This window comes from Lissotriton helveticus, chromosome 2_1 (genome assembly GCF_964261635.1).
Source record: "Lissotriton helveticus chromosome 2_1, aLisHel1.1, whole genome shotgun sequence".
NCBI classification, from domain to species: Eukaryota; Metazoa; Chordata; class Amphibia; order Caudata; family Salamandridae; genus Lissotriton; species Lissotriton helveticus.
In genome coordinates this window covers 1,372,649,380-1,372,675,798 of record NC_136059.1, presented here as the reverse complement: position 1 = coordinate 1,372,675,798, position 26,419 = coordinate 1,372,649,380, and the positions used below count along the sequence as shown (strand labels likewise).

The 26,419-nt window shown below is 45.0% G+C and overlaps 1 protein-coding gene across 1 annotated transcript in view; it reads left to right on the top strand.

The window, feature by feature from the left end:
* EXOSC3 (exosome component 3) overlaps positions 1 to 24,540 on the top strand; it is a 65,958-nt gene extending 41,418 nt beyond the window's left edge. The window contains exons 2-4 of the mRNA XM_078676313.1: positions 5,937 to 6,086; positions 11,190 to 11,341; positions 24,174 to 24,540. Coding sequence (XP_078532439.1) covers positions 5,937 to 6,086; positions 11,190 to 11,341; positions 24,174 to 24,381 — 510 coding nt within the window. The 3' untranslated portion in view covers positions 24,382 to 24,540. The remainder of the gene's footprint in view (positions 1 to 5,936; positions 6,087 to 11,189; positions 11,342 to 24,173) is intronic.
* The last annotated feature ends 1,879 nt before the right edge of the window (positions 24,541 to 26,419 follow it).

Below are 26,419 nucleotides of genomic sequence, written 5' to 3'. Positions count from 1 at the left end.
GCAATGGGTTTTCTGCCGTTCTGGGGAGCCATGGCTAACAGCAGGAACATAAGGCAATTGACAAGGGTAGTTAAATCCACCGTGACTGAAACTGCTGGTGCCCTTAGTAACCTGACTGCTGAGCTCCAGTCGGATCGACTTATGACCCTTCAGAACCGGGTCGCTTTGGATGTAATACTTGCGGACCGAGGTGGAGTATGCAAATTGATCCAGTCTAGTTGTTGCATTTTCATCCCAGATAATGCTCCAACCGTGTACAGGGCCATCTCCAAATTAATCTATCCATGTGGATAAAGGAGATTGGTCGTTAATGGGATGGTTCTGGGAACTGATATCTGCCTGGGGATGGAAAATTCTGATGATCATTGGGATGGTCTTAGCCATTCTTTTCCTGTTCTGTCTATGCATACAGTGTGCTCCTGCAATATGTGGCCTCTGTGTTACATCATGTGTAAGGAAGCCTGTGTCGAGAGATGAACTAAGTACTAGAATGATGTTACAGCAACATCTCAATGACTTTAGGAATACAGATGTGGACTTAGACTAACATAAGGATAGATTAATTGCCTATGTAAGGGCAAAAAGAGGGTTTGAGGTTCTGAAAATCTGGATTCGTATGATAGTTCTGGACTCGAGAAATAAAACTTCGTCGAAATATGACGAATTTGGTATCAAAAGACCGAGAATGACGAGTACATCATGTACATGAATTTTCGGTGTGTTCGAGTGACGATTTCACCTCGAAATCGTCATTTACATTCTGAACCCTTGGCTCCCATTTATATGTTGCCCTCTACATAGGCCTTAATCCAGTTGAATTTGATTTCACAAGGACACATACTCCTTAATCGACTTCTCCCTGACCTCAGTACAAGTTAGAACCATTGCCCCAGGCCGAACTCGTTAGGTCAGTTCCCTCCCAGTGGCCGAGCAAGATAGCATCTAGGCTCAACCAGCCATAAAACCATTTCAGCGCGCACACCTGCCATATCTCGCTCACATCTTTCCTCCACTCCTTTGCTTCACTTACTTTATGATGGGGAGGTGACCGTTTTTATTGGGGGTCCAGCGATATCTGATGAAATGTTGGGCCTTGCCGGATGATTTGTTATGGGCAGCACGACGTGAAATATGTACATGTCATCATGACTCTGCTTTTCTTTTGTAACCAGTAACTATAAATGACATACCACGAATTCGAAGAATGTTTGCCCAAGGCCGAATATTATGTATAAAGAGAGAAGCCTGACTTCGTGAAAGTGTGCAGTCTCCAGAGAATATACCCGTATTGTACTTCTAGGACCCTGTTACCTTGGTTGCAGCCAATAAACTAATCTTTGACTTCACCTAGAAGACTCTGAGTTTCTGTAGGTCTGAATCAGGAAGAACCCGAGGTCTCTGGGTGTTGATTCCCTGACACCGCTGGGTTACCGGTTCTGTGCCGGTTCTTAAAAACCCAGTACCTCAAGTAGGCGAGTTAAGCAAGTTGTTTTACTATATATAATCCCTTGAATACCAAATGAAAGGACACCACACAAGGTATATATCAAATATATATATATATATATATATATATCTAAACACAACCCCTCTGCACTCTGATGTCAGAGGTAAAAATACAATATGTCACACAGTTAATACACGATAAGTTGCACAGTATACGTTATGCTTAGGGCCTGTAGAATCGCTGGGGCTACACTAAGCAACCAAAGGTTCAGAAGTAGGAGACCCATGGGAGCCGTGTGCAGTGTCTAAACACAGGTGTGGGTTCCCATTGACTTTCTATGGAGTTCGTAAAAGTCAGTTCTGCCAAGTATCATGCATCAGACGTGACACTAACGTATTTCAGTGTGGTGGTCCGCATCACCGCACTGAAATGCAAAATCACGCATTATAGCGCCTTCTCTGCTGACAAGCGGAGGGGTGCTATAATGCATGACATAACTGCAGCCGTCGATACTCCCGTAGGCTAGAACGCTCCCTCTAGATCTGCTCACAGCTCTACTCTGCTTGCTACAATGTTTCTATTGTAGTGAGATACCCCCCACCCCGAGTTCGCATGCGCATACCTGCCATCAGGAGTCAGTGCCCATGGATGAAAAGTGAGTGGATCGGAGACGGACACAGGCTAAGGTGGAGGATGAGTCACCGGTTCCCAATCGCCCTGCTGAGCTCAGCTGGCGCCCGCAGTGCGAGCGGGCAGCATTTTATTAAGTTTTTGATGCACTTTATGCGGCGTCATAATTGACGCAGTTGCGCTGGGGATCTTGAGGATTTTCACGATTCTCGTTCCACCCCGGGACAGCCGGGCCCAGGCAACGCCGGCCGCACCTGAATTGTCTTTGTAAACGGAGTAAGAGCTGATCAAAGCTGTGCAGCATGATAGGATCTCGCCCGCCCAATGACTGAACCCTTGACCCCCGGCCTATTTGTGGTTTACTCGAGTGAGGGAGGCCTCAGGATTTGCCGGCGCGGGCGAAGCAGTGCACCAATAAAGGAGCAGAGCTTGCTGGCATCTGACTTCCTGGAGTGGATCCAATACCAGCTTGCTGCCGCAGCACGTGCAGCCGGGCTCAGCTGCCACAAGAAGTCATTGGCCACCACAATGAAGTACGCACCAGAGAGAGAGAGAGAGTGCCGGTATGTTTTAAAGTTAACACTTCTGTGCCATATGTGTGTTTTTAGACAGCTTGCTGCATGACACGCACTGGTGCAAGTACTCTTAGGTAGCGGGGGTGACATGCCACTGAACCATGGCCAGGGCTGTCGGCCGCACAACTATTTATGAATATTTCTGCTCACTCTCTCAAAAAGTGTATTTTTTTAGATAATACAGCTTACAGTCGGGCTCTGAACTAGGCTATGTGTACCTCAGTCAGCCTCTCCTCCTGAGGCTTGCCCTGCCCCCTCCCCCATGCCTTGCTGTGTCGTATGTTAATGGCTTAGAATAGTAATGCAACTTATTCTCAGGTTAATAATAAATACGCTAATTGATTTTTATTAAAGTGCTCAGTGTGTCTTTTTGAAATAAAGTACAGTGTGGGGCCGGGTTGTGACCCCTATGTGTGTACCCTTATGGGCGTAATTTCTGATATTTGTTTCCCTCGTTTTAATTGCATGATTTTGCTTTCGGAAAAAGTGTAACTCCTAGTTGTTGAGATGTCACTCATAATTATGCTGAAGTTCTGAAAATGTCACACAAAGCAATCTGAAACCTTGGCAGCTATGAAAAGTTACAAGTTAACTACACTTCCGGATGGACTAGGATAGAACCCTTTTAGACTTGGACACTAGGAGGGCCAATACCCTCGAGACTACCAGCGTACTCATGTTACCTCACCCACGGAAGCCGGGTGCATAGGTGTCTTTTGATGTCTGGTTTTGTTGTCATTTTCTATGGAGAGCTGCAAAGAAGTGCTGCAGGTGCCCAGAGGAAAAGTGTCCGGGTGGATCGGAGATGTGAAGAACCTGAAAGCAGAGGGGACAGAGTCTGGGTCACTAGCCAGTGACCAGGACGGAACCAGGCGATGTCGGGTGCTTTAAGGTGAAGGTGAGTTTGTCTCTTCAGCCATGAGGTCCAGGAAGCATCAACGATGACCAGGAGCTGGATTCGAGCTCTCCCATGATGGATCTAGATGACTGCAGCGTCGGTATCCAGATTGGACCCAACAAGCCATGGTAACCGCAACCCACGCAGGATCTCGAGATTGGCTCTGTTGCAGACCAGCAAGGTCTGTGGCGCTCCTCCTTTTTAGGGAAGCTGGAGCAAGCCTGGAGTAACCAGGATCGCAAGTTGGATTCAAGATGGCGTCTTCAGGGGACTCACTAGCCAACGGGCTAGGAGCCGGGAAGACGCGTCAAGCACAAATGTAAAGGCGGGGCCCACAGGACACTTGCGGAGTGTGGGGGCTTGAGCTTCGGTTTGCACAGGGTGGTCACTCCTTGACCACAAGGGAGATGTCTTCCGTCTTCCAGTCAGAATGCAATGTCGAAGGTCCAAGATATGTCTTACAAAGATTCGTCCAGGATATTCCAAAATCCTGGGGACCCAGCTCCTATACTTGTACTAAGGATGGGGGCTGGATTACCTGACTAGGTCCCTCCTATGGGTGAACGTGAGAAGGGGGTGGTTACACCCCTTTCCCTTTGTCCAGTTTCGTGCCAGAGCTGGGGCTGGAGTGCCCCAGCTACTGGTTTGAACCGGGCTATGCATGGAGCACCTGGTGTGCCCCAGGCAGTGTCTAGATGCATTCTCTGGCACCTCCCTGGACAGGAAACCTATTGTCCAGGCCACCCTTGCTGGAGTTTTCCCCAGCAACAGGAGGTCAGACTCGTGTCTGTGGCAGCAGCATCCATTTTGTGATGCTGAGGCTCTGTTTAACTTTAACCGGGTAAAGCAGTAACATACATGTCTTTTCCCTCTAGAAGGGTGGAATGCTACCCCCGCTGCCAGAATTGGTGGGGGGGCTAGTATTCCAAAGTGTTTGATACCTTACACGACAAGTTTTGATAAAGCCAAACCAAAGTTAGCATTAACCGCGAGGATTATAATGCACTTATGAGTATATGGTATGGCTATATCATAGAACAGCTATAAGGAGATGGTTCCGAAAGCTGCAGAGGGGCTCAGCTCAAGCTAGGGCACCCTCTCACATAAAACCAAGCACTCTGCCTCAAGGATTGTCAATGCCTACTATAGGAGTGGCATATAGGTGTATATGTGTCTATATGTAAAGGTAGATCTAGGTATACTATATCTAAGTAAGGGGTGAGTACACCACCTTACCCAGGCTGTGTGAACAGACCTGTGGTGTCAGTTTGGAAGGCAAACCAGGGATGGCACAATACATGCTGCAGCCCCTGGTAGGCCTAGGGTGCACCTATGCTCTGGGTACCTAGGGTACACTATACAGGGGCTCACAGGGGTGACCCAGTAACCAATCTGGTATGTACCTAAAGTACATGGAGTCCATTTTTATAGAGAAAGCAGATAGTCTGGGGCCCTGAATTGCAAGGTCCCAGGCCAACTAAGTCGAAAACCAGCAAAACACCAGGAAAAAAGTTGGGGTAACCATATAGTCAGAATCCAGATTTGACATTGAGATGGTTCAAGGGACGAAAGGTACCAAACGTGACACAATTTGGGCAATAATAGAGCAGACAAGTTGTGTCTTGTGATGGCCTAATTCAGCCAAGGTCACTGGAAAAAGGCGATGCTGCAGACTTTCCTGATGAATATACTTTTCTACATAATCTAGCATGTGCTACTTAATTTACATATGCTAACAAAAAGGTTTCCACTTCAAATGGATTCAAAGTTATTCAAGTAATTGGCGGTGCAAAACAATACCTGATGCTCTATGAAACTATTAACTAGTCATCTTTACTTTATTGGCTGCTGATATTAGGCCTTTCAAGAGACTTTATAATCCACATAATGTAACAATCCGATTGAGGGGCTGAGGGGGAAGTGCTTTACTTTGGACGATGGAACGAATACTTAGTAAAATGGAGTTTGTGTGCTATACAATATTTTGATTTGTTGTTTAATGACATTTTGAACAGGATCTGCTGAATGTGCGCACTTTTATCTTAAGAGACATGAATGTTTTATTGCATTTTCATCTCTTTGTCAATGCATGTTAAAATGTCAAAATGGCTATAAAAAATATTTCACAGGATTTGCTACATAATTTCCCTTTAATCTCCTAATGTGTCTCTTAAATTTAATGTGTTTGTTCCATAATTTAGTCAACCCAGTAGCATAATGTATTCCTCTTTGCAGCATAATTTGATTGGTCCTTATAGTGGCATGACTTTTACAGATAGAATTGGAGTTGCATATTGGAAGCGGGCGGCTTCACGTCTTAACATCAGACAAACCAGTGATCAGTTTTGCTCTTTACTGCCCCTAAGCATGTTATTTTCGTTCACAGTATGTTCCTGTTAAAGGAGATCTTGTGATTGGCATAGTCACTGCAAAGTCTGGCGACGTCTTCAAAGTGGATATTGGAGGAAGTGAACAAGCGTATTTGTCTTATTTAGCGTTTGAAGGTGCCACCAAAAAAAATAGACCAAATGTTCAGGTAACCTTTTGTTTTATTATATATTTTAAATGCATTGTTTTCATCAGCAACGCATACCTATAACATGTTGTTCTGTTAACCTAGCACCAGTTGGTTGAGTGATGGTATCTCGATTAGCTGGTTGTTAAACTAAATGCCATTTTGCAAGAGAGGCAGTGAAGCAAGTGTATCAGTTTGACAATCAAATATTGTATTTCGGAGGCATAAACACCCTGGTTAATAACTTGGAGCTTCTGAACAGGTACTTCTCCTTGCTGTGACAGATTTTTACTTTTTTTAACAATTATTCTGGGTTAATAACTCATTTTAAACTCCCAGTGCTAGAGGTGTGGAATGTAATACAAATATCTACTTGTCCATGGGACAGGCTGCTTCGTAAATCTTCTTGTCCTGTAAAAAAAATCCACTTGTCACGTTGGTGCCACGTAGTGCGACAATAAATTATGGCAGTAAACTCATTATATAAAGGCTCTGATAATAGGCTCTCTGATCATACTGGAGCTCAGACTATACTGTGGTTTGAATTCTAGCAATTCCTGCATTTTATCACCTTCCCACAAATCTTTACACTGGGGCTGAAGGCAGCGTTGAGGAATAGTGTTGGGGTTGGAATGTGCTTTGGAGTCTGTGCAAACCTACTTACTTGCATGTTTTAGGGGTTTTCACCAGCTCTTCTCTTTCCCATACTGAAAAAGGATGAAAATGTACTCCTGACAAAGGCAGAAATAAAACTTCTTCCAAAGTTGGGGGGAAAAAGTGGTTGGAGGGAAAGTGAACTTGTAAAAGTTCATCAGATTTTCACACAAGTGAAATCTACACATAACATATTTGGTCATGCTAAAATGCATAACATTTTCTAGGAATACTATTTCCTACCCTACTTGTGTAAATTATGGTGAATTCATGAAAGCAGTAAACCCGCACCAATGCAAAGGCATATACCATGGGTGCACTTTTGTAACACTTTTTTTAAGAATTGGCCCCTAATTAGGTCTTGAGTTTTTGTTTTTAGGTCAAGCCTAGCGCAGCGTGCATGTGCTGCTCTATGAGAGGCTTCTTGTGAGCGCTCCAAAGTTCTCTGTGTGGGTCTAACTCCTCCCACACATTGGATTGGCCTTTTGCGTGTGTCTTTCAATAATGAAAGCACGCAAATGGCCAAAGGCGGGTGCATGTCCCACCTCTTCTTCAAATGTTCACTCCAACGGCGTTTTGCTCTCTGGAGCGAGCAGTGGCGCACAGGGTGCAGCTGCATTCTTCGTCGCGGATCAGGTTACTAATTAAACACAGCGCGGTCGCTTTCACTTTAGCGGCCACGCTTGTTGTGTTGTGCGGGCTTGTTTCCTTTAGCGCGGCGCCAAGCGTGCTTGCTCTTTCATTATCATGTTCCTTAAGCTCATTGCCCCTTTACTTCACAGTAAACATTTACTTTGTTTTGTTTTTCAACATACTGAAGCCCATGGGCAGGGCAGCTCATCTACTAATGAATGCCAAGTATGTGGGAGAGTCCCCACCCCCTTCCTGCTCGCCAATAAAACATGGATATTGTTACAGCGCCTCATCAGGGGTAGTAAGTGCTGTATATAAATACAATTACTGTAGGAAGAAAAGAGGTAAGTGTGCAGGGAGCTTATCGATAATCGGTTTAGGCACCATCAGCAGAGTTTAATGTGCAGTCAGCTCCGCATTTCATCTGCCCAGGGTCTGCAATTGGAACATCACCCTTGTTAATAGGCATTTCTGTTATTTGCAGTGCTGGATATCCCAGTGCTTGGGCACTTTACACTCGTAAATTGTCCATATTGGGCACTTTAGAGTATGTTTTTACTGTGGGTCACATCGAAGTGTTGTCAGGAAGGGGCCCTTAAATAAAAAATCGGTGATAGTCATTCTGAGGCCATTTGCCCTTCCTGATTTTCCCCCCCCTCCCCTTCGGCACTTCAACCCCAATTCAACACAGCATGGCACTAACATCAGCAGCCCCCGGGAGGTCCCATTAACAGGCGCTCCTAAGGGCAGGAGCCCTTTCACATTCTGCACCACAATGGGCGCCTGCTCACCTTGTACTTCAGAGTCATAGGGGCGGGGCGGCTGGCTGCACTGCACACACAACTCATTTAAATTACATGAGGACTAAGTGGAGCGCAGTGCAGCACCGATCAAGCCCCGCCTCAGAAGAGAGACTGAGAGGCTGAGGCTGGAGCTGCAAACACACTTCACAGCGACACTTACTGGTCCTTGGAGCTCAATGAACGGGCCTGCAGCTGCATGACTGACTACCCCTTCTTCGCGGTCCAGAACTATTGACTCGCTGTGGCATAATGGCTCTGCACTGGCTGCCTGACTGGAGTGCAGTCTCGGTATCGGTTGAGGCACACTACTCGCGGGTGCTGGTGGGTGCAATAGGAGGCACGGTGCGTGCTGCGACGGGAGCTTCTTGCTGTTTGAAAACTTGAGCACTGCAGCGCCCCACCCACTAGTGCAGCAAAGCCAGCCTATAGGGGTGTCTCTCTGTGACACACTAGTCCGTCCTTGTGTGATTGGGCAAAATCAGACTGACTCTCCTAACGTCAGTGCTGATGGAACTGGTGTGTCTGGTAAATTGGCTACATTGTGGTGCTGCAAACTCAGCTGAGCCAGCCCCCGAACCTGCCGCATGCAGTGCAGACCACATGCTGCCATCAGTTTGCTCAGGCACACAGTGGTAGGAGCACCCTGGACAGTTGAGGAGGCGCTATAAATGTGACTTCGCAATTCAGTGCGGTGAGGCAGACCACTAATCTGAAATGCTTTAGTCTAACACCTGATGTGTGGTACTTGGGGGGGGGGGGGGGTGGTGTATCTGGAGATGTGTCGACAACCCAGCCCTCTCGTGCACCCCCACACCCCTTCAAAGAGCATCAGCAGATATGTTACAACAGTTCTGACCCAGCCCCCCCGCTCCTCCATGACAGCACCAGGTCGGCTGCGAGACCTCTCTGCTGATGAAATTTGTCGGCCCAGCTCTGATGCTGTGATCCCTTGTCTGTGCTCAGCATGACCCAGTGACCCCTGTTGGCCGCATGCACCCCCTCCCCATCCCCATCAGCAGAGAGACTTCAGCAGCCCAGGCCCTAGCCAGTAAACAACCAGATTTTAAGGAATTTCCTGAACTGCCCAGGTCATTTCAGCAGTGCCTTTGGTACAGAATGGGACAGGCATCTGTACCGAAAATGCTCTGTGTCCAAAACGGGAGGGTTAACATTTTTCCTGAACCTGGAAACCTGATGCAGTTCATCCACTACTCTCTATGTAACTCCATGACACTCCTCTTCACTCCACACTACTCACTCTATACTACACCACTTAATGCCACTCCACAACTCTCAATTCCACTCAATGACCCTCCACTTCACTCCACAGCACTCCCTTTATGCTACACCACTCTACCCTACTCCATTCTATGACACTCCACTTCAATTCACTTCACAACACTCCCTATAACTACAAGACTCTATGCCACCCCACGACTCTATGCCACTCCATGACACTGCGCTGCACACCACTCACTGCTACACCACTTCACTTCACTCCATGCCACTCCGCTTCATTTCACTCCACTCAGTCTATGCTACACTCTTCCCCTATTCCACCCACAACATCACAGCACCCGCCCGCTTTTATTTTAAAGTAATGTATTTATTCCAATTACAGCGCGGTCCACTTTAACTATAGGGGCTGACCTTATTTAATTATTTAATATGAGTGCTCCGCTTTCACATAAGCTGCTGCACTTATTTAATTATTTAATTATCAGTGCGACCCGCTTTCACTGTGGCAGCTGCTACAGAAGCTTTTGAAAATAATTATATTTTTCACTTTGGCTGAAAGCAACATAGGCGCTTTCACGTTAATATTGGCCACTTTAATGTCTGTCACGGTAATCGGCCAGAGAAGGAATCCACCAGTAAATGACAATGCCTTTTTTTTACGTTTTAAAAACCAAAACATAAATAAAGGCATTGTCATTTACAATGCCAATAGCTCAAACTTGAGTAAATGCGAGACCTATTGCATTGCAAATGCTTGTTAAAATTTGTCTCTCTCTCTTTATCAATAGAGTGGCTTCACTGTGAGTGACAGCATTCTGCTCTTTCACAAGGAGCATATCCGCACACAAAGTTTTGTTCAGCACCAGAGACTGCTTTGTCGTTGTGCTCTTTGAGTCCCCAAAAATATTACTGTTTTTTTTGCCAATGTTTTTTATATTGATGAGGGCCTGGCAGCTCCCACAACAATAAAGTTTTACAAAAACCTTGTCAAAACAAGACACACATTGACAAAGCTAAAAAGCTGATCATCAAGGTCTGATCTATTGGCTTTGCCAATGGTTATTTACATTTTTCCCATAATCTTGTTGAAACTGGTTGCACTGATTTTCCATTATGAATATTTTTGGGGAATGTTAACATACATCAACGCATTTTAGTAAATGATGCGTCCTCGAAATGGTACCTAAAATTTCACAGTAGTTTAGCAAAACGTTTTTTTCCTAGTTGCATTTTTTTGTGAATATTTCATTTGAAAGCAGACTCCTCATTCTTGTTTTCAAACTTATGCAAATATTCGAAACTAATCGGAGCATTTTGGGAGCATTATAGATGGCCTCATATTGTTAAACATTTCAATCGTTCGTACGCTTTTTTATACTGAGATCGCGGTCAGCAGTGCAGTCCAGTCTTACATTTCCTTAGGGCGCTCACCCTAATAATAAAGGCTTTAGATTAATGAAACCTAAATACAAGTTTGAACAGCATTGATATATAGGCACAAATAATACATTAAATGTAGACCGTGCCCTTCTCAGCGCCATAATGTGGTACTGTAAACTGGCATTGAACGAGTTAGTGCTGCAGGGGGTTGGGCCTATCTTTGCAAGGACAAAATAAACATGAACACTTCTTGTCCTTGACCCCAAACAATATGTCCTGTGATTCGAGCTGTAGGAATTCCACATTCCTGAGTGCCATTATGCTCTTTATTAAAGTTATCCGTCTGCTGGACATGTCCATTTTATATCACATGGCTGTTGTGTGATCTGTTTTTTTTACATTTGTTTTATTTCAGGTTGGAGATCTGATTTACGGACAGTTCATTGTTGCTAATAGAGATATGGAGCCTGAGCTAGCTTGCATTGACAGCTGTGGGAGACCAAATGGGATGGGAGTGATCGGACAAGACGGCCTGCTTTTCAAGGTTTCATTAGGCTTAGTTAGAAAGTAAGTAATATAATTGCAATGTTCACTGTTGGCATTGTCTTGAAATAGTCACAATAATACTTGGAGGCGTAGCACGTAAATGATGGCTTTAGTCTACTTTCTTCACTGCAGCATAAATAAAAACGTTCCTTCTCTCCACTATAGAATACTTCATTGTAAGATGCAAACCACATATGTTTATGTAGGCCAGGGATGTGATGCATCGCAATTGGTTTCTTCGATCATCAGCCACAGTTACAACCATAGTTCCTTGAAGCTGAAGCTCAACAAACGTTTGTCACGGTTTTGGGATTTTCTGGCAAATACTTGGGTCTGGTTTTGCTTTTGCTCTGTTAAAGTCCAATACTTACATACCTTAAGACCTTGGATGACTTAAATTTTTGTTGGCTCTCTGGGAACCCTCATTACCCCACCTAAGTTTAGGAATCACCTCTGTTAAAATCCGCAAATAACCAACACTGGTCATTCAGTGCATAACTAGCAGGCGCTTCTTGTTATGCGTGATGAGGATATTATGCATCATTGTTCTCTACCTACTGGAAATACAGGTAGAGATATCTTATCAGCTGTCTGAATGTGTGGGTGACCCCTAAAATTGCATACCCCAAAACGTTACCTCAATAGGATGTCCGTGGGTGGACGAATCTGAGATGGTGTTAAACCTCAATTTCATGAGGCAAGGTGCCCACAAGATAAGGCTCCTTACAGCGTGTCAAACTACAGCCAATTAAGTATGGACAAAATCAATAATTGAGTTGTAGGGCAAGAATGTACATTTTATATGTTTATTACAAAATTCAAAAGGTGTGGTATTGAAATCACAAGTGCAAATGCATAACATTATTGCCATTTAGGCTTTCAGCAAATAGAGCGACACAGAATGAAGTGCAAAATCAGAAAAGTGAGTAGCAAAATCAATAAGAAAAGAGGCAAAATCTCTGGAAAGCTCTGGCTTACCCCAAAATCAGGAGTTTTTATACAATTTTCTGGCATAGAAAATAATAAATTCCTGAAAAATCATCATGGTGTGAGCCAAAGAATTATAATCCAAGCAAATCAGAACACAGTTCTAGGAAACATCATATTCCCCATAGCCTCTAAGCACTATCTCCCTAAGCACTACATGAATATTGATTCTGCCCACTCTATTCTAATGCCATCCTAAAGATGGCAGAACAAACTAGTTACTAAAACAGAAGCAAACTATTGTGAATAAATGCCGCACAGTGAGCTTGCAGAAGGGCCTTTGAAAAGCGCAACACTACTTTATCTGTATTGGAAAGTATTCTTTGAGTACAGCAAGAACAATGTCAATAGAAATAAACATGACTCTGCTTGACTGTGTACTGAAGAAATGAGCAGTGAACATACAGGGGACATCCGTTTTGAACAAGATTGTGTTGAGACCTTGTTAACATAAGCCAGGACTGTTGTTGAGGGCCTGCAAAGTGAATCTGAGATTAGCAGTTTTTGAATTTGTGATTTGTGGGATAGATATACTCGTTTGACAGTTGGGTGTATATTTTCTGTATAATTTTAGGGAGGAAAACTATAATTAGATGTATGAGCATAATGAGTTACTCCTTGTTGGAAAGGGAGTGTCCCCTGCATGGTGAAACAAAGTTGTACTCCTGCCCATAGTTTACCTAGTTACTTGTCTGGTATCATGACTTTGTTTTGGCTCAGCGCACTCAAAAATCCTGCGTGAGTGCTGACGTCTAGGCTTTTTGAACCCATTCTGAGGTCCAAAGCTTCACCTTGTGGTCATGAGGGGCACACCAAGTGTGTCCTCTAGTAGATATGAGATTACTGCCTCTGTGCTAAGTCTTGAACATTAGAAGGTGGTGGCAGCATACCACATTGTTTATTCATGTGGCAGAACAGGCCTTTTTCCTATTTAGGTGAGAGCAATGCCTATTGGCCCACTCTAGTAAAGTCCAGCTAGAATGTAGTGAACCAGCTTTGACATCTGTGTGAATGCGTTTGTTGGTGGTAGGACTCCATGTTGTAAATGTAAGTATGACTGCATAGACCAGCAGAATCCATTTTAGGTTATAACCAGTAAAACGGAGTGCAAGATGGAAGTTGTGATCAGCCTCCCCAGACTTGGAAATCTACAGCTAGCATTCGTAGCTGGAGGCTTTAGCCCAGACACCAAAGTGTATGAGGATGCAGTCCTGCGTCTAGAAATGCATTCGTTTTTTGGGGAGTTTTATATAGCGAGAACTAGACCCAAGATATCGGGTATCAGAGCGCTTTACATAGCACCAGTTTTGGTATACAAGGACACCACGTTCATTTTTCTTGGACACGGGGAGATTAAGTGATATGCCCAGAATCACAGGATGTTGAGCGTCGTGGCCGAGACTCTAACCCGGTTCCCCAGCTTCGACCACTCTAGCCATAAGGCTACATCCTCTCCCCTAGTGACCTTTTGGAAATGGATTTGCAGATTATCACACCCAGGAAAACTGCCATTTGGTTGAATCTGAGGTTTTGAAATGTGGGTGCTCCTCCCATCAAGGGGGCACAACATCTAAAGAGTTGCGAAGATCCTCCGCTGTTGCATTGATGATTCATTAGGCCAATGCAGGTCTGGAGTAGGGGTAAGTGTACCAGTGCTTGTGCACAAAAAACAACCACGTTTTCATGCTGCTTCTGTTTTCTCACAGTTGTGTGGAGGAGGGTGGAGGAGAAAGCGGCCAATGGGCCACACCATGATTAGGATGGTCTGCCATGATGTCTGGCCTTTGTATGCCTCTAACCAGTGGCACAGATGTGAGGAGTGAGACTCTGCGGGGGGGGGTACCTTTTTGCATAGAAGCAACGGTAAAGCCTGCTGAGGGCCTCAGAGTAACTGCCCAAGGGAGGGGACGATGTACAGAGGCTCAATTGTTTTAAAAAAGGCAAACCTACCAGGGGTGACTCAGAATCTAAGCCAAAGGAGAGGATGGAGGTTTCGGGGGTCTCCTTTTTTTTTTTTTATATCATTTGTTGCTTATCAAGACAAAAAAACAGTATTTAGCACTGTACTAAATTAGTTATTATATGGCAAAGAGAAATTGTCCTGGATTTCTTAAAGTGAAGGTCCTAGGAACTGGGAGTGGCACTGGGGCTCCTTTTATTTTTAAAATGCCTGTTTCGCATAGCGCCCAGGAAAGAAAACACTGCTGTATGTAGTGCTATATAAAAGGAGTGATCAAGCGGAAAAGGGCCTGCCTGCCTGGGGTCCCAGAACAAGAGCCCTGGCCCTGGGGAGGGGGGTGAGGTGCAGACCCTTTTTTCTTCCTTTTCTTTTTTAAAATCTATGTACAGCACTTGAAGGAGTTAGTGCAGTCTATAGATCTAATGTAGTGTAAAACAAGTTAAGGAGTAGAGGGTAGCCTGCTGGGAGCCTCAGAACGATGGCCCAGGAGAGAGTACAACTTGCTAGGGCTATTTGTCTGATTTGCAAAAAACATCTTGGGGACTTTCAGAAAGTTGACCTGCGAATGCATTCCACCTGTGTCTTGCTATTGACTTTGTGGTTTGTAATTTGCTGTTTGTTTTTCGATTTGCTTTAGGCTGTGCAGCTTAAGTTCGTACCTCCGCATGCTAAAGCTGTTTTTAGGTCTCGCGTGGCGTACTGCGCACATGCGCAATCGAGCTCGCGAGATTTTATGTTTTAGGTGTACTTCACTAGCGAGGGTTAAGCCCCGTCTCTCTTCTCCATTGGCTGGCCTCCTAAACGGTAGCCAGCCATTGGAGAAGAGGTCCTAGTGACGTTCTTCTTTCTCTTTTAGCCCCATCCCTTTCAGACTGGGCTCCTTGACTTACTGCTGTGGTAAAATGTTTCTTATCTTCTTTATGGGGCGACAGATGGCCCCATAAAGAAGATAAGAAACATTTACGCCAGCAGCAAGTCAACCTGAGCCCGTCCGAGTGGGACGGCTCTAAAAGAGGAAAGTCTACGTAATGGCCGGTGGGCGCTTGTTCAATCTTGCTACACAGTAAAATAAATCGGACTCCGCACATCGCATCCTCGCGGCGTCTGACCTTGGAAGGAATTGTCACCATTGGGTTGCGGTGCAACGGACGAGGCCAGTTTGAAAGCATTTGATGATTTGGTTTACCACCACAGACCCCCTACGCCAGTACAGTTTTCACCTCACCTGCCCTTCCAGTTGCACAGGTCGCTGGAGTGCTGGCCGGGAGCCCCAGCAGGAGCCGCAGAGTCAGCGCGCACAGCAGCACTGCGCCGCACATCTTCTGCTGCTAACAGACTTCGTGGTGTTGCACCACCCAGGGGCTCACGCACCAGAAGACCAGACGCCCCGGAGATCCCGTGCACAGGGAACCGGGCAGCCCAGTGCACTGCCCATCACTGGGCAGCCGGCAGGCTTCGTACCTCCGCGCGCCGTCCCGTCACTCGGAGCTCTGCCAGTAGCCCAAAGTTGCCCCCCTGGATCCAAAGCTCCACTCCGGATCTTCTCGCTCCACCTTAAGTCCGGCCGCTCCACTCAGAACACAAGGTACCACGGAGGATATCGGTGTCCACCCTATACTGTATCACCTACTCCGCGCGCGGCGGGAACCGTATATTCCACGGGAGTCCAGCCCGTGCTATGAGCATCAGCCTCCTCGGACCAAGAGCCGCAGGAGCGTGTGTAAGGACGAAGTTCCTTGCTCGCTGTGATGCGTTGATTTAGGCACACAAAGGAACTGGAGGTTTTAAACTCTTAAAAAGAAAGGCTTACAAATGTGTCCATGATAGAGATCAGACCGAGTCCTTGCTCGCTGTGATGCGTTGATTTAGGCACACAAAGGAACTGGAGGTTTTAAACTCTTAAAAAGAAAGGCTTAAAAATGTGTCCATGATAGAGATCAGTGGCCGTGAGAAGCTGTTTGAAGAGAAGGAAACAAAGCTGTAATTGAAGGCAGAGTTTCTGGTGTGCGATTGTGGTTCCCAAAGTTTATGATGTGCAATATAGCACCCATAGGTTTCATAACATGTTTGCATTTGCATATGTGTGTTTATGTACTTGTGTGTGCGTGTTTTATAATTTTTACAATAAAAAATGTTGCACATTAACAATCGCCGAGAGCTTCATCGGGTGTGGCCTCCTACGTCACCGCGAGCCGCGCTGGGATTGGCCCAGCGTTGCAGGTTGCCTAGCAGCGGAGGGGGCTCCTCTCTTGTTTTTGATGTTTCCATGACTGAGTAATTACTTCCTCTCTAGAGTGCTGTAAAACCGTAAGCCTGCCTTCGGCAGCATTGTCTTTTTCCCATGGCAGATAGGCTTGCCTCCTCCTACAACCCTCCCTGTCCATTCAAACCCGCCTGCCCGTAACCCTCCAGCACTCGCAGCACCGACACTGCAATTATCGAAATGCATGCAAAGAGATAGTTTGCCTTGTCATTTCCTCTTATTTCTGCCGCAGGCTTTTAAAATGTCTTTCACTGTGTCTATCAGTCAATGAGCTTTAGCAAAAATATTTGATTTTGATGTATTAAATCTAAAAACGCAAATTTTTGCATTACATTAGAGCGATTGGGGAGGCCTGTAATTAATCTCAGCTATCCCCCAGAACGCGGAGAGAGGCCCTCGTCGTGACCTGCGGCTGGTGCACACACGGCAGAGAGTCGGTACCGCACGACCATTCGGGCGGCTGATACCAATCTTGGGAGGTAAACGGGAGCAGGGCGATGGGACCTCCAACACGCAACGGGTATCAAAGAGTCCTGGAGGCAGGGTGAGTGCGGCAAACACTGGAATGTGCCACTCACACCATCCTTATGCAGCCCTCCGTCTAACAGCCTCTCGCCCCCTCTTTCTTTCCCCTTCTCTCTGTCATCCAGTCTCTTTATTGTTCCTGTCTCTACACCTTCTGCCTCTTACACTCCCTGTCTCGATCTTTCTCTCCGTTGTGGTCACTGCCACACCGGGTCTACCCTCCTCCCTAGCTCTGTTTCTCATCTGTTTTGTCATTTTATTTCCTTCCCTGCCTGCTCCTCGACGCTTTGCCCTCCTGCACTCTTCTCCTGTTGCCGCTTCACTCTCTAACTGTCGAACCTTTCTCTCCCTTTCCTCCTGCTCGTCGCTTCTTCCCAGTCCTGTCTCACCCCTTCGCTCTTCCCTCGCTCTCTCTCTTGCCTCGCTCTTTGCTCTCCTCTCTCCCGGGACAGGGAAGGTGCAGGGGTGGGAGTCGGGGGCAGTCTTATTTAGAACTTTAACCTTTTCCGGGCTGTGCACAGGGGTTCAGACATATTACAAATGGTCCGCTTTAATCTTGTCAGCTCATTAACCCGCAGAGACCCCTCACTCCAAAACCATTTCAGAGCCAGTCCTTCATCGCCCGGCTCAGCCACGTCTACAGCCCTGCCCGTCCACACACCCCCTCCGGTCCAAGTAGACCTGCTTGGCCAAAGCCCTGCCTGCCCCGCATACGTCACAGTCCTGCCTCTGCCTTCAACCCTGTCTATGCCTCCACCTGCCATATAGGCCTGATTGTCCCCAGTCCTGCCTGCCCCGCATGTCCACCCTGCCCTGCCTTCAGCTGTGCCTGCCTCCATCCCTGCCCGCCCCCATGTTCCTATAGCCCTCCCTGTCCACCCAAACCCGCCTGCCCGTAACCCTCCAGCACTCCGCCCTGTCTTTCTCTCATACTCACACCGCCCTCCTCGCTCCCACTGCCTGCCTGGCTCTAGTACTTCTTTCTTCGCCTGTGTTTTCATAACTGCTGTTCACCCAGAGCTGCCTGTCTTCTGCTATGTCTTTCCACCATTCCTGCCTGTCCACCAAGACCACCTGTTCTCGGTCTTGGCTGTTTAGCGCCCCCTGCTGGTTCTCTAGTACTGATTAGACATCAACAGCCCTTCATGCCCCAGGTCTGTGGTTTCCCGCGCTCTGCCTATTTCCGGGATACAGCCTGTCCCTCTCCATCACCTGCCCACCTAGGCCTTGCCTGAGTTCATGACCCCCAGCTCTACCTGTACCTCAGCACCACATGCCCCACTGACCTACTTCTCCCAGCTCTGCCTGTCTCCTCTCCCGCGCAATGGGTCTGCCTGACCTCACCTGGCTCCTCGCCGGTGCGTGGGCATATTAAGGGCAGCCCAAACAGCAGAGTGTTCACGTGCCAACATATGCACACCTGTTTTTACATTCTGCTGTATTCAGGGAGTTGTAGTCTTTGGTCCTGTCAGTTTAGACAATCACACTAAAATGCCCAGTTGCACTAGGTTGTAAAGAAAGCAGGCAGGAATGGAAGCTGGTGTGGTAAAAGCAACCTTCCTTTTCATGTGCTTATTTGGGCTGTACTTTCTAGATACAATACAATACAATAGGTACAACCTTAAAATATAATACAGTAATAGTAATTATGTAATTACTTGTTCCTAATTATTAACATGTATTAATAATTCATTGTTCACTTTTTAAATGATAATGCTTATTTTATAATTAGATTTCATTTTAACGATAAAAGAAACCTTTATATACTTTGAATGTTGAAATAATTTAACGTGTGTGTGTGTGGCTCTGTGTGTGTGGCTCTGTGTGTGTGGCTCTGTGTGTGTGGCTCTGTGTGTGTGGCTCTGTGTGTGTGGCTCTGTGTGTGTGGCTCTGTGTGTGTGGCTCTGTGTGTGTGGCTCTGTGTGTGTGGCTCTGTGTGTGTGGCTCTGTGTGTGTGTGGCTCTGTGTGTGTGGCTCTGTGTGTGTGGCTCTGTGTGTGTGGCTCTGTGTGTGTGGCTCTGTGTGTGTGTGGCTCTGTGTGTGTGTGGCTCTGTGTGTGTGTGGCTCTGTGTGTGTGGCTCTGTGTGTGTGGCTCTGTGTGTGTGGCTCTGTGTGTGTGGCTCTGTGTGTGTGGCTCTGTGTGTGTGGCTCTGTGTGTGTGGCTCTGTGTGTGTGGCTCTGTGTGTGTGTGGCTCTGTGTGTGTGTGTGTGTGGCTCTGTGTGTGTGTGTGTGCGTGGCTCTGTGTGTGTGTGTGTGTGTGTGTGGCTCTGTGTGTGTGTGTGTGTGTGTGTGGCTCTGTGTGTGTGTGTGTGTGGCTCTGTGTGTGTGTGTGTGTGGCTCTGTGTGTGTGTGTGTGGCTCTGTGTGTGTGTGTGTGGCTCTGTGTGTGTGTGTGTGTGGCTCTGTGTGTGTGTGTGGCTCTGTGTGTGTGTGTGTGGCTCTGTGTGTGTGTGTGGCTCTGTGTGTGTGTGTGGCTCTGTGTGTGTGTGTGTGTGTGGCTCTGTGTGTGTGTGTGTGTGTGGCTCTGTGTGTGTGTGTGTGTGTGGCTCTGTGTGTGTGTGTGTGTGTGGCTCTGTGTGGCTCTGTGTGGCTGTGTGTGGCTCTGTGTGGCTCTGTGTGTGTGGCTCTGTGTGTGTGGCTCTGTGTGTGTGGCTCTGTGTGTGTGTGTGTGTGGCTCTGTGTGTGGGGCTCTGTGTGTGTGGCTCTGTGTGTGTGTGTGTGTGTGTGGGGCTCTGTGTGTGTGTGTGTGTCTCTCTGTGTGTGTCTCTCTGTGAGTGTGTGCAAATGCAATAGGTCTCGCATTTGCGAGAGATTAAGCTATTGGCATTGTAAATGACAATGCCATTTATTTATCTGTTTTCAAAACCAACACATAAATAAAAATGTTGTCATTAACAATGTCAATAGCTCTAACTTTTGCAAAGGCGCGACAGTTGCGTTGTAAATGCTTGTTACTGTATTCGTTTTCTGTAATAAACAGGCCTTTGAATCTTGTTCTTACCTCGTCTTATTTGCAGGTCATTCAAAGACCAAGGTCAAAAGTCAGGCTGTGTTTTCGCAGGAGTATAGTTCTTTTGAATTCAGCTGACTTCAGAGTGAGAGCGTGTGTAGGAAAGAGGAATGCAACGTACTTTCTCCATTGAACCTGCTTGTGCCTTTTACATTTTTTTTTATTTTAGACATAGCCAACTGAAGAGGTATCTTGTTCTTCATCTGCACAAAACATTTGCCCGTTTTCTGCAAAATTCTTCTTCTTTAGGGAGTTCATTTAATTTGTGAAACTGTTTTTTAGGCACAAGCGCAAAACCGCATTTTAGTCTCGGAGCCGGAACATATGGTGATCTTGGGCAATTTACACTGTTTATGGCCCATTGACTGTCAAGCACTGGATAAGATCTTTTGACAGGAAAGAGCGAGCCGCATTGTAACACAACTAAACGATGCTTGGTTTTCACTTGATGTGTAAATTACTTCTGTGGCAACTTGTTTTGGACAGTTGGGTAAGTTTAACCCCTTGCATGCTTATGACGGCCCCCAGCTGTCATGCGTCACGGTGGGCGTGTGCGGAGGACGGCCGGGGGCCGTCCAAATCCCTCCCACTATTCAAATCGCCTGCACAGCACGAAAATTCGTGCCGCATGCAAGGGCTTAAAGGCACTTTTTATGAAAGCTTTTGTGTTTGTTTACTTACACAATAATTATGTCTTGCATCTGCAACTGTGCCTGTTTCAGAACAAATACATTACTGGACTTAAACTATTTCCTCATTTATACTTGCAGGCCCTAGGGTCATGATTTCAGTGGTGCAGGAGGTACAGTGGCACAGGGGCCAAAAGGTGTTGCAAACCCGCTGAGGACTGATTATTGCGATATTTACTTCTAAACAGGCAGTCACAAGTGCAGTTATCTAGCAGGCAAGAGGGGCAAAAATCTCTTGGATCCCCACTGAATACCTATTATTGCCATATTGTACTACTAAACAAGCAGTTGGGAGTGCTATTTTAGTTCTTTTGTAACCATTGCACCCAAAGTAATGCATAGCCTAAAGCTGCATTATAATAAAAGCTATAACCTATTGGACTGTCTATCTACAACTTATTTTAACATTCAGCACATTTATATGGCATATTTTCAGTGTTTATATGGTCCTAAAATGCTTCTGAATCTGGACACACTTACACCTTGGTAAGGACATTCTCCATTCTATAACATTAGCACTTCAGCCGTTGTAAACACTGTATAAATGCTTATTACCATATGGCATTCCATACCAAGCATTGGCAAAGCCAATAGTCTCACGTATGCAGGATCAATTGGCTGTGTCAGTTTATTTAGCCATATAATACAGCAGCTCTAGCTTCAGTGAAGAATAACAAAGTTAAAAAAAAAAAGTGCTATAACATGTACAACGCTGGCTCGCTGTATCATACAGGTCCTTAGATTACTTTCAGCCATTTGCAAAACATCTCTAAAAAATAGCACATAGACAACTTATTACCTTTGCAAGTGCTTGTTTTAATGGCATCTTTTAATTACAGCAGTTAGAGAAGGCAGAAATGTGGTATGTAGCCCTATATTAAGAGGTATTAAACCGAAGAGAGAGAACCTGCTAGGAGCCTCGGAGGGATAACCCAGTGGAGGGGACAAGGCACAGGCTTTTTTTTATTTTTTATGAAATATTAATCACTGCACTTGGAGAAAGTAGAAGTGCAGCTTTAGTGCTACACAAGTTAGTATAAACAGCTAGGAGGACAGCCTGCTTAGGCCCTTGGATGGATGGTCCGTGGCAGGGAGCTATTTAAGGGCCTTTTTTCATTTTATAACGCCTGTTGCTAACAGCACTTAGAAAAGGAAAAAGTGCAATAATAGTGCATAGTGCTATACATCTAAAAAAAAAAAAAATTACAGTGAGGCAGAGCCAGAACGTGGTTTAATTGCTGTGCCCCATCCTGCACCCGCTTTTTCCTCTTGCTAAACAACTCGCTCCCCTTCTCAACAGTAAAGGGCTGGTTACTAAAATTTTGCTCAGAGGGACTTGACACGAAAACGTTTGAAGACGCCTGGGATTAGATGGTAGGCAGAGGGTGAGTGAGCAGAATTTGTTTTATTGCAAAGGGAATCCTTTTGGCAGGTCCATCCCAATCTCTGTCTTCCAGAGATTCTGCTGCAAAAGGCTGATGCCTCCATGGTGTAGAGTGTCACATTTTATTGTGCCCCAAGTTGTGGGTGAGAAAGCAAAAGACACACAATTGATGAACGGAATGCAGAACAAATCAAAACATTCACCCTCAGTCAAGAGATCTGGGTTAAATCCTTCATTCTTTTGCTCATCATGCCATCCCTGTTCAGACCTGGCAATATGCAAATCTGTCTTGACCCTGTGCCTCAGGGGAACAGTCCTGCCCGAAGTTGTGGGTACTCCAGTATTTAGAGAACCCTCAAAAATACCTGCGGTCAGGAGCCATCGCTCTGACAAATAATTTGTCTGCTCTGCAGAGGAGTAACACCTAAAGGAAGAGAACAGCTGTAATTTGATCCCAGGACACTGAGAATGGGATCCATATTCCTTGTCTTAAAATTAAGTGAGACCCAGGCTCTTCTACTTGGTTCCAGAATCCTATTGCCCAAGGAGGGAGTACCCACAGGGTACTCATGAATATCGTAAAATGCAGGTCTGGTGTCATTGACAGCCAGTCTCCGAGGTGAGGGGACATCGTCTCGAACTCTGCCTAGGACCAAGGGAGCTCATTCTGCATGCTGAAGGAGGGGAAGATGCGTTGTCTCTACAGGAGTCGACTGACCAAGGGAAGGAGCTAGCTCGTGTGTCCGGTGTTTGGAACAGGCCAAAGGAGCAGACTGAATCAGATCATGGCTGACCCGAGTATTGGAATGGGTCTCCTGGCCTTCTTGCAGCAAAGCGTGACCGAGTGCTTGAGGTGTACTGACCAGTATTATCCAAGAGAGGAGAGCAGTGAAACTGATCTGTTGACCAAAGCGGAGGACCACTGACGCTGCCAGGGGCGACACTGAAGCAACGACAAACTCCCCGATTCCTATTGTGTGTAGACCTGCCCATGATCTCTAGACGGGCCACTTTCCACTTCTGGCTTCAGTGGAGACCTCACACTCGCCAATCAACTTACCGGAAGCTCAGCCTTCCTTAAAGCCATAAACGGAAGACCATGCTGTTTGGACTACTGAACGTGTGTGTGGAGGTGGGCGGGGGTGAGCAGTAACAACTGAAAAACCACAAGCCTCAGTGGTGGGGCACTAAAGCTGGCCCACGGGTCACTGATATCAGGGAAGGTGCTCATGAACATAAACTTGAACTCGCACCTGTGTGCCGTGTTTGGAGCTGATTAGCCTATGCTTTCTTTACCCCATAGCTGCTGAGTTTTAGGATTCTCTGCCTAAAACCTATGTGGGTAGTAATGAGTATTGGTGTATATAATAAAGCATTTCTCTTTTAAAAAAAGTAGCACTGAGCTGGATAATATGTTTGTCTGTTTTGATGACTGTTTGAGCTTGGAGTTTTGATTGACTGCAGGGCTGAAGCTTTCATCCAAGGAATCCACTTGCCTGATAGGCACTCCCTCCCCCAAGGATTGAGCAAAAAAATGTGAGCCATTTGACCTCAGAGGTGCGGTCATGGTGTGTAAATATGGACTGATGTGTGGTTGAACGGGTGTGTACAGTAGCAGTGGTTTCTCCAAGAACTTTTTCTGTTTAAATCTTGTAATCTAGAATTCAGAATGTTGTGCTTTATGTCCTTTATTTCCTTGCTTTGTCATGATTTGAAAGATAATCTGGGTAAGAGACCGGTCTGAAGTTTATGGATTGTACTGTCTAACATATATTTGTGTTATTTGATTGTTTGCTATGCATGTAATGATTATCAAATAACAGCTTAACATTAAGGGGGTTTTATTTGTAGCCTTTATTTCTTGATTTACAACATTTAAACACTCTGTAAAATGTTTTAAGAAAATGTGCTTCTTGAATCCTCAGTTTTGTATCCTGTGAATCCACCAGTACCTTAACCAAAGCCATCAATGTGTGTGTGTGTGTGAACTGTTTTAACAAACTATAACCTATTGTTTTTCTCTCCTAACGTTTAGGCTTCTGACACCACAGTGTGACATTATTCAGGACCTATCAAAAGTGTATCCGTTGGAGATTGTGATTGGAATGAATGGCAGAATATGGGTGAAGGCAAAAACTGTACAGCAGACTCTAATTGTAGCAAATATTTTGGAGGCATGTGAACACATGACAGCAGAACAAAGAAAATCCGTCTTTGCAAGGTTCGCTGAAAACATGATGTAGTCGGACTCATACGAAAACCATTTCTATTATCTGAATTGGACTAAGCCTTTCTATGCTACAAATTATGGCGCATCTGCTCCTGTTTTCTGGGGTCTAGTTCTTTTTTGTGTGAAATCTTGACTGCTTTTTATTTTTAATAAACTATATATTTTTATAGTACTTTTTTGTCTCCTAGTCTTTTCATATGGCTTCCTTGTTATAATCTGACAACTTACTTCAGAGTGGCTTTATGCCAACATATAGATGCTTACACTTTTACCACAACTGAAATCCTTATTAAAACTAACATGATTATGGGACTAATTTTTTATTTTATTTTATCATGGTTTAAAAAAACACGGTAAGCTGCAGCTAATGTAGAACATCAAGTCTTCTTACAAAAAAAATTCAAAAAAGTGTGTCATTGGGCATCCTGTGTCCTGGAAAAACTACAATACAACTTGTAACTGTGAACCTCCGAATGCCTACATTGCACAGTCTCACCATAATGAATGAGTGGCAAGGCTGTACAGTTGAGGCATATACTCTTGAACTTTTGTTGTGATGTATAACATTATTTTAATAAAACAGAAAAATCACTTTCCATAAAACTAAACTATGGGTAGAGACCCAATACTGTAGAGCATACTCTAGTATGGATCATGTGCTAAAGGTACTTTAAACAAGAAGATCAAGTAGTTACCACAATTCTTATATTCAAAGCATTTCCATATATAGAGAACATTTCAAGTGCTTTTCATTTGCTGTAAAGTGTTATAAAAAAACAAATAATTAGGACATCTAGTAGACTGACTCGTTTACTTTTAAAAATTTCAATATGAAACAGACCAATTGGTCTTCAGTTTTTACAAATACAGAATATAAAATGCAATCTAATCGTCACAATGAATTCAATTTGTTAATGGATTAAAATCAAATTTTTAAAAATGACAAATATATGAAAAAACTTTTACGAAAAACTGTCAATGTGGCTTTTCGCTGAAGATTTACTATCTCTATACCTTCAGGACAAAAGTTTTCAGTTTGATCTAAATAGCAAAAAACATTCATTATAAAAACCGTAGATTGTGAGAGACTCAATATCAATTATAACACATCATTTAATACAGCAATTGGATTTATCCCAGAGCTTACAGAAATCGAACTTTATCAAAAATGATATGTCCAACAACATGGAGATTCTACACTATTAGTGCGTATATCACATGATCTATCGGTCTAATAATTATAGTTTAAAAATTAAGATTTAAAATGTAAGAAAACACATTTCTCATAAACGGTGGAAACCTACCTAAATGTATAATTCAGAGACCCAAGGAAATTAGTCTCCAGCTTGCACTAGCTTGGTACCCAACAAGTGTTGTATGGGCCGTGCGTTTCTATCGAAAAAAAATGTTTTTGTTGTTTACTATTTAGATATAGCCTTCTATTTTTGTTATTAATATTATTATTATTTTCATCGCAATGATTGGGCCAAACGTACCTCTGTAGATAAAAAGAGAAGTCCAACTTTTATAGTTGCTTCTTGGTATGGAATAGAATGGGGGTTGGGAGCACACTGCCTCACGGTCCCAGCACAGTTCACCCCTTTGCATCCTGGTAAATGCAGTACACAGGTCAAACTTACTTCAAAATTTGCTGGAGTTTTTCACCAAAGTTGGTGCAGACATTGCTGTATATCTCTAGACACGTGTTTCTGTGTTGAGCCTGTCATCGGAACAGAGCAGCAGTATTGGAGAGCAAAGAAAATTCATCTGGGGTTGCTGGAAATGCTGCCAAGTTTCTCTCCGGTCACAGTACCACTCACAGGCACACAGGTGCATCTCCAAAGCTCAACAGCTTGCTGGCTCAAGGGAGCCTTTTAAACAGAATGGGGGTTGGGAGCACACTGCCTCACAGTCCCAGCACAGTTCACCCCTTTGCATCCTGGTAAATGCAGTACACAGTTCAAACTTACTTAAAAATTTGCTGGAGTTTTTCACCAAAGTTGGTGCAGCCATTGCTCTATATCTCTAGACACGTGTTTCTGGGTTGAGCC